General features: G+C 35.1%; 1 protein-coding gene across 1 annotated transcript in view; it reads left to right on the plus strand.

The window, feature by feature from the left end:
* Window positions 1-2,099: 2,099 nt before the first annotated feature.
* The window catches only part of MICU2 (mitochondrial calcium uptake 2), a gene marked incomplete at its 5' end in the record, with an annotated part of 113,907 nt that continues 107,538 nt past the window's right edge, over window positions 2,100-8,468 (plus strand). The window contains one exon of the mRNA XM_031066045.1: window positions 2,100-2,159. Within this exon, the coding sequence (XP_030921905.1) occupies window positions 2,100-2,159 (60 nt within the window). The remainder of the gene's footprint in view (window positions 2,160-8,468) is intronic.

The following is an 8,468-nucleotide window of genomic DNA, read 5'->3' on the forward strand; positions in this document are numbered from 1 at the left end:
AGCATTGTGTTGGGTGTCTAAAGAGAAATTAATATGGAGCTGAACCAAAGGCAGTAGTGTTTACATTAAAACAAAAAAAAAGGTAACACTGAGAAATAGTTTATCATCTCTTTCTCAATTCTGTTATCTGTTCATTGAAAATCCTATCAAAATAAAGGTAAGAAAAATAAAGATCTGCATCTTATTTTGATGCTCTTGTGTAGAGTAGCATGGGAAACTTCTGACCCACTATTGGACAACCCTCTCAGGCACATGGTGTGACTCCTGGGGATGGTGCTGTGCAGGGCCAGGAGCTAGAGATGATGAGTCTTGAGGGTCCCTTCCAACTGAGCTTATTCTGGGATTAAGTCTTCCCAGGTAAGAATTTTCTGATTCTTTCTTCAGATTCCTTTTATATCCTCTTCCTCTTGCTTCTAAAGAGTAATCTCAGCCACCTTATTCCCACTTTGAAATTCCAGTTTCTCTTGGTGCATTTTGCATTACACAAGCATCTGTTTGAGGAAGAATGGAGATCTGTATCCTGTTTTGAAACTAAAAAATATCTGAGAAAAATGAGTTAGAGACAATGGAATAATTTGCTTTCTACAGTAAGTAGTGTGGCTTAAAGAGCCAAAATATATGCTTCAAGGTGTCCATACACAACTAAGTAAAGCAATCAGCTTTTTAAAAATTCTTCCACCTAATTTGTACAGATAATACTGTACCAACCAGAATGTAGCATCATGTGATTTACATAGTAAAATATACAGATTCCTAAACTGCAAACTTCTTTATGTTATAGTGAATAGTAAGCACACATGTCTTAGCAGAAAGGTGCAAAATGTTAAATATAAGTTAAATGTAAGTTAAATGAAAAGACACACAAAATATAATTTGGAAAGGAATGTTATTTTTTAACACTGTAAGTAATTACGTACATTCTGTTTAGTTGCCTTCTGTAATTCATTGGGGCTTTTAAGCTACTGATTATAAAGACAACTAGGACTTCCCTCAGTAGAAGCTTTACTGACTAGCTTGAAGCCAATTTCTTTCAAGGAATTAATATTTAGACATAACATTAGCTATGGGGGTAATTAACAGGTTTAGAATAATTAATAAAATTTCAAGGACTGTAAATTGCATTCCCTAATATCAACTGTTAAAGGCTTCTTTAAAGGTTTTCTATGATTAAAATGCTAAATTGATTTTATTTTATGAACAGGATATGGAAAAAAATTGCTGTAATTTCTTTGTAGGCTCCATTAGACTTGACTCTTCATTGAAATCAATCCTGGATTAACTAAGCAGACACACTAGACACTCAAAAAATCTCATTTGGTATTGCTTATTTTAAAACATCTGAAATTTCTTTTTTTTTTTTATTAGATTTGCTTGGTTTTATAAGAAATAAATACTTTATAGCATATACTGGTGGAGAGAAGAGGAAGGGGAGAAATGGGCTTTTGAGTTCAGTTCCATGCCAAAACAAGTTCCTCAAGTGTGGAAAAAAGCTCTTGAGACACAACATATTTCATGATTGCCTCCTGGTTGGCACACTTCATTGATGTTCAGATTGAACTAAGTTGATAACATCAATATCTGAGAAAAACTAGAAGCACAACACATGTTGTAAGAATGCTCATTGTATCAAACTTGTTGTTTGGTATTCCTCCTAAATTCATAATTGTTTTTAGGAAGTTCCCTTCAGGTCTTCCAAATCATTATTAGAAATGGACGTTGCTAGCTGATGTGGGAGTGGCATCCCAAAGCTTCTGATCTTTGATGTGGAAAAAATAATAGCTTAGAAAAACTTGATTGAAGGTTACTTGAAGAAAAAATTATTTAATATGTGGTTGCTAAATTGATGTGTGACCTTTGAAGTTAAGAGATGTCAGACAGCAACACTACAGTGAAAGAACTAGGCAATGCTTTATTTAAATAATGCTTTCAGATGCTATCATACATACAGATTGTCACCAAAATGGCTATTTTACCTAAAGCCCAGGTAGAAACCATAAGAATCTGTATTTTATCAGTAAATTGCTCTGGTTATTGCTCAACCCAGCTAATTACCTTCCTTTCTATACTTTCTTCTAAGCAGAGAGGAAACAAAACTATGACCCAGTGATGGCCAACATCATGTACTAGGAGCTGTCACACACTGGTGTTTCACCAGAGAAGTGAGTTTTGTGCTGCCTGTCTGAATGAGGTGCTTTGGTTATGAGGTGTGAATAATGTTGAGTATGGCAGGGTCTTGAGTGTTTGTTTGGGACCCCTCTTTCCCAGCCCGAAAGATGTATCGACCGTTTGAAGTTCCTTCATTTGTAGAATATTTTTAGTTTCTGTGTAGAAATGTATTAAATTACAAGGTTGGTTTTTTTTTTAATCTTTTAAATATTGTCTTGCTTCTAAAAAAGGGTGAGTTTTTTACTATGTCATGTGTATTTTTACTTCAGGAATAAAATAAAACTTCTTGCTTTTCCTGAATTACTGCACCCATATATGTGTCAGTACTTGATGCCTGCACCTTAAAAAGGATAAGGCTTGATGATGACTAACATTTTATTAGCATTGTTATGTGATGTGATGGCATGTAGCAGTTGTGAGAGAAGATACTGTTCTCTGACATGCTAATCCTGTGTTATGCTGGGCCATTCACAGACCATTCACATAGTCTTCCTTACTTATCATTAATCTTCTGTGTCAGATCTTCTGCCTGTGATCATTCTTTACTCTAAATCCATATTTAAATATACAGAATGTGGAATTTGTGAGTAATGTGATGCCCAGGAAGGATTAACACAGCAGTTTTGGTTCTTCTTGATCTGGGTTTTCATCTTAGTAATTGATTCACTTTTTAGACCAGACTGTCAAATTCTGTTTCCTAGTTTTTCACATGAATTCACTAATAATTGCAGATTTTCCTGACATCACCTTTAAAATTATGCATCAAAGTGTAGTGGTTCTTACCATGCTTGTGTGTATTTAAAAATCCTCAGACCTATGTTGTTTTTACAATCATTTGTTCTTCTTCACTCTCCTAGCAACAATCAGTGAATTTAACTGGAATTTGTGAAGTGCTTTGTAATAAATATCTGTGCTCTTACTGTGTTAGAAGACAAGAAACTATTTTCTTTGTAATAATTCATTTATGAAAAGATGAGTTTTCATTGTAGCGCATGGCTCTTTCGGTACCTTTCAGTAAGTGTGTAGATTGTTGTCTTAAGCAGTTAGTAACTTACATAATTTAAATAAAAGATTAACATATAGGTGCTTTTATTTTAACTGTGAGTAAAATTACGGTGCTTTTAACTGGTCTGTCAGAAAGATGGCCAAAATTGGTGTGGCATGTCATTCCAGAAAACAAGCAGAAGCATTGATCTGTCATATTGTGTGGTGTGTGCCTGGGGAACAAAGATCTTGGGCAAGATCTTTCTTATGATGAGCATAGAAAATTAAAGTTGTACTTGTGTTCTGAAATTCAAGTGGAGGATCTGTTAGTGTTTGAGTGCTGTGTCAGTTGGGTTTCTTCTACTGTGTTTTTTTTTAATGCAGTGGCTTGTCTTTGTTTTTCTCTTAGGAAGCAGTTCTCATCATTCAAATCTTTTCTTACTGACAAGAAAGACCTGCATTTGATAAGTAAATGTTAAAGTTAGATGTGGAGATTTCAGGGGACTTAACCAAATTGCTTGTTACTTAAAGGCATATTTAATTTTACTAGCAGCATTGTTAGGTATTTATAAATTTTGCAGATGTAATATTATACATAGATAATTAAAAATATAAATATTTCCTGTTGTATAAATGTAGGAACTGTTAGTGGTAAGGTACCAATGGTAAGTATCATTGATTAGTAAGTTTAACTAAATCTGTGGAGCAGACTGAGAAGTGGTATGGATAGTAAAATAATAGCAGACTTAAGGTCTGTAATTCTTTCATGGATTAGATACATGATATTTTGCTGGCATTAAGTTCAAACTCGTTCCTTTACTATTTGTAATTTGACTTCAGTCACGCATAGACTTGCTGACAGCTATTTACTAGAAGTCTGCCTTTGCAAGAGACTGGTACCTTGCTGTGTAGCAATAAAGATATTGACATACCAGCTGCAAGAACTGTTTTTCAGATATATTAGTATATCTGCAGTAGAAAGTGTGAAAGTCTTGCACTTTGAGCGGAAGTGTGCAAATACACTTAATTTCTTGTAGTTACTTGGCTGCCTGCTGATGCTGTTTTCATTAGAATTGTAATTTTTCCTTTTATATCTCTATTAAATATCAGTATTCAAATTACTTTTTTCAGGTTATCTGTATTAGAAAATAGTCCTGCTTAACAATCCCCTGTTGTGTGTTAAACTTTCTTGTCAGTAACTTGAAAAGAAACATTCTACACTTTTGTTGTTCTTGGAGGTCTTCTTCCACATAACAAACGATAGAACAAGGGGAAATGGCCTCAAGTTGCACCAAGAGAAGTTCAGGTTTTATATTAGGACAAATTTATTCATGGAAAGATTGGTTAAGCACTGGAGAGGCTGTCCAGGGAAGTAGTGAAGTCACTGTCCCTTGAAGTGTTCAAAAAACAAGTAGAAGTGGCCCTTCATTAAATGGTTGGTTTAGTGGGCATAGTGGCAATTGGTGAAAGGTTGGACTTGAGGGTCTTGGAGGTCTTTAGCAACCAATGATTCTATCATTCTATTTTATGATCATATGTAATTTGTTTTTCCATGTGCTTTCTTTTTCACTTACAAGAAATTTTATCCTATTGTCATTTATACCTTTTGATCAGATTTGGTTTTGGTCATGCCAAATAATTTTGAAAAATTACTGAGCCTTTTGACTTTTTTTTAAACTGGCTTTCTAGACGTCAGGTATGCTGAATCACACTGGCTCTAGGAGTTCTGCTGGCAAAATCTCTCATATGGAAAATGCTTTATTTTCACTCTTGCTTGCAATTGTTTTAACTAGTTATTTAGTTCTGTCAGGATCTCCCCTTTTGTCTTGTGTTAGCACAGTTTGTTTGGGAGGTTTCTTACCTTATGTTAGATAGCTTATCCAAAGTTCTTCAAAATTGAGATATGTCCTGGTAGTGAAATCACACTCAGCTGCTTATCAATTCTTCAGCTGCTACTAGTAGTAATAACTTCCCACTACAAAAGCTGCTGGATTTTCCCATTTATTTATCCATATGCTTAGTCTTGCTGGTTTTGCTACAGTTTAAATTGTTTTATTTGGTGCAGGCCTGGCTTACCTATACCAAACTTCCCTTGCTGCTCCCAGAAAGCTAATTTTTTTATTTAAATGGTAGGCTGTTTGAGTATCATTGCGGTCTTATAGAGCACTTTTAGGAAATAAATTTCACACCACAGTCATTAGATCAACTGTTTAATGTTTTACTTTGTCTGGAAATTATGGGTGAATACTGTCTGATCTTGATAACTTGTTAATGGTTTTATCTAGATTAACTTATGCTGATTGCATAAAAGGCTGTCTCTTCTAGCCCTCTGGAGCAAGATTGTTGTGGCAAATTCCATCTGCTCTTCTATAGTGAGCATCAGGGAGAAAAAAATCAACTTAGTTTTTTTAGTGTTTTTGTTTGAGCTCTCCTTTCATGTTTCGATTTCATATTTGCCTTACTGATTCTTTCTTATCTTTGTGCTTGTTCTTGGAACAGTTGGTTTTAATGTGAATTGAGAAGGTTATTAGAAAGTTGGTTTTAAAACTTACTTTGCTTTCCTTTTTTACAATTTCTAGTTAACCAGTTTATGTTTATATCCTCCCCCCTCCTGTTCTCATTGTTAAGGAGCAACATCCATTTTTAAAAAGATACTTTTCTACCTAAAATAACATTCTGCAATGTTGGTTTTAATCAAGCTGGTTTTTCCAGGGCTTTTTTTGTTATTCTTGCTTGCTTGTTTTTAATAAGTGGTGTATCTTTAACCATATTGGTGGTTTTGATGGATGATCCCTCTCATGTGCAAGCATTTACACTTTGAGGCACTTCTTTTAAACTGCCTCTTCATTTTTATGTAGCTTACTTTGGTGAAATTTATAACAAATTTTATTCCAAACACATTTAATGTGAGTGTATTACAGTTATGATTAGTGGTTCTTTGATTCAGGAGGTAACTGGCATTGTGAACTGTGTGTTCCTGCATCAAAAGAGGTTTCTAATTTTTATGACAGCTTACAGAAGGAATCATTTTGCTGTCTAAAATGGGTTGTATCAGTAGTATATTGAGGGAAGAAGGCATTTGGCCTTGGCATTTCTTAGACATATGTAGTCCAAGATACTTCCAGTCTTAGACTCCCAAGTACAAGAAAAGTATTGACAAACTGGTCTGAGTTCAGTAGAAAGCCACCAAGGTGGGTGAGGGCTGAAACACTTGCTGAGTGAAGAAAGATTGAGGTGTCTGCACTTGTTAAACCTGGAGAAGAAGCAGTTTCGAGAGGACCTAATAGCATCTTTCCAGTGTCCAGGAGAAGGTCATCAAGAAGACAGAGCCAGATGCCTCACAGTCGTGAATGGTGGAGATGATAAGACACAATGGGTATGAATTGAAATAAAGAGGATCTAGATGGATTTAAAAAGAAGTTTGGTGGAGGTGTACAACAGGATTTCATGGCTCTTGAATTAATGTTGAATTTTTGGCCTCTTTAACTTTGAACTGATTGACATGGTAATTCTAACATTCTTTTAACACTGTATTACCTAAATAAAAGGAACAGGCACTGGGGAAAGTTAGGAGTGTTTTGGGCTGTTGCTGTTCCAATTAGATGATAGTTACATTCCACGGAAGTTGAGTAAGAATGTTGTTCATTATGTACAGTCTAATAGTGTTGTTGGACTGTATCTGGCTTTGTGGTTTTTGGGTTTGGTTTTTGCAACTTACCTGTCTTGATTGAAAATAATATCCTTTAGAATTATGGAATCCACAGGTAGTCATTATTTCAGTGTTAATGGTCTAGCTATTCACAAAACAGATTTATAAAGAGTGTTATGAATAGAGACATGAAAACAATCTTAACAGAAAATATGTATACGTAAAAACTGTTCTTTTCAGGCACTTCCAGACTTGCAAACGTGTAAGCACAACTGGAGAGATGGAAGATATCATTAAATCTCTCTAAGTAGCTTGGAGACGTCAAATATACAGAGGCCCTACCTTTATTTGTTGTGGAAAATCACATAATATTTAGTCTTTCATTTAATATAGAAACTTTATTCAGACTGTTAGTGAAACTTGCTGTTGTCTGAAATGTCTTAACTTGTGCAAGTAGTATTATTTCCTCTGTTATTCTCAGACATATTTTTTTTCATTTGGAATTCAGTACTGTATGATTGAGCCTCCTGAGGAAACTTTCCTCTGATGTTAGTTGTACAAGATTGTAGCCCTCATTTACTGAACTTGGAATTAAAAAAGATGGGTTTCACTGTTATTCTTGCTTGCCTTAAGAAAAGTACATCACCTGATATTCTCTGTAAGACGTTTTTAAAATCAATTTTAAGAAAGTGACTCATGTAGCTCAAGGTTTTGTAGTTTGTGCTCTGCTAACTCTGCTAACTGCTCCCTCATATTTCTCATTTCATGGTTGAGAAGTGATTCTTTTCTCAGAAAAACATAAGAACAGCCATCCCGGTTCAGCCAAGGAAGAACTGAGAAACTGGGCAAGTGTGTATGGCACTTTTTGTAGTGTACTGGCCATTTGAGTTTGGACAGCCTAAGGAGGAGCTGTCTTTTATTCAGGATTTACTGGCTTTCAGCTTTTTGGGGTTTTTTCTCTTTTCAGTAAACATTTCCAGATTTCACTTGAACGCAAAAGGTTTTAGTGCCTGCAGCATAAAATGGCAGCGTCTAACAGCTGATCATGCCTTGAGCATCTTCTTTTGGTTTTGAGTATTTGGTGTCAGAGAGACAGCTGTCTCTTTTTTATGTTTCAGGTAGCTAGAAATGAACTGTAATGTTTTATCAAAGTCTGTTATGTGCGGTTGAATACAGTGCAAAGTATCTCAAGTATATAATTAACAAGTATGAAGTTAAATTAAAGGCTTCTTTTTAGCAAGAATGTTCCTTTCATAATGAATCCTATTTGTAATAAATAATGAAATTGTCAATACAGAAATCTTCCAGAAATCTAGCACATCTGATTCCAGAAATATGCAGCAGGAGATACATATGTAGCATTCTTTCTGCTTGTGAATATACTTGTTCCATCTAGGTTGGATGAGCATAATGTGCTTAGTCATTTCTTCATCCTGTCTTCAGAAGTTCTCTTAGAGCAAGAAATAACACAAATTACCTTCATGAGATTAGGGCAATATGTTCTTTAAATATCATAGAGAAAATTATGGATTTCTTGAGGCTGGTCTACATTGTGATCCCAAAGCTGTAAACTAATCAAGAGATGCAGAAGTGGTGCTTTGTCTGGCATGCTGGTGGCCCAGAACCTGTAGCTTCTTTATCACCACAGCTTCTCTGTTTTCTCCTGCTG

This window comes from Geospiza fortis, unplaced genomic scaffold, assembly GCF_000277835.1.
Source record: "Geospiza fortis unplaced genomic scaffold, GeoFor_1.0 scaffold16, whole genome shotgun sequence".
Classification (NCBI taxonomy): Eukaryota; Metazoa; Chordata; class Aves; order Passeriformes; family Thraupidae; genus Geospiza; species Geospiza fortis.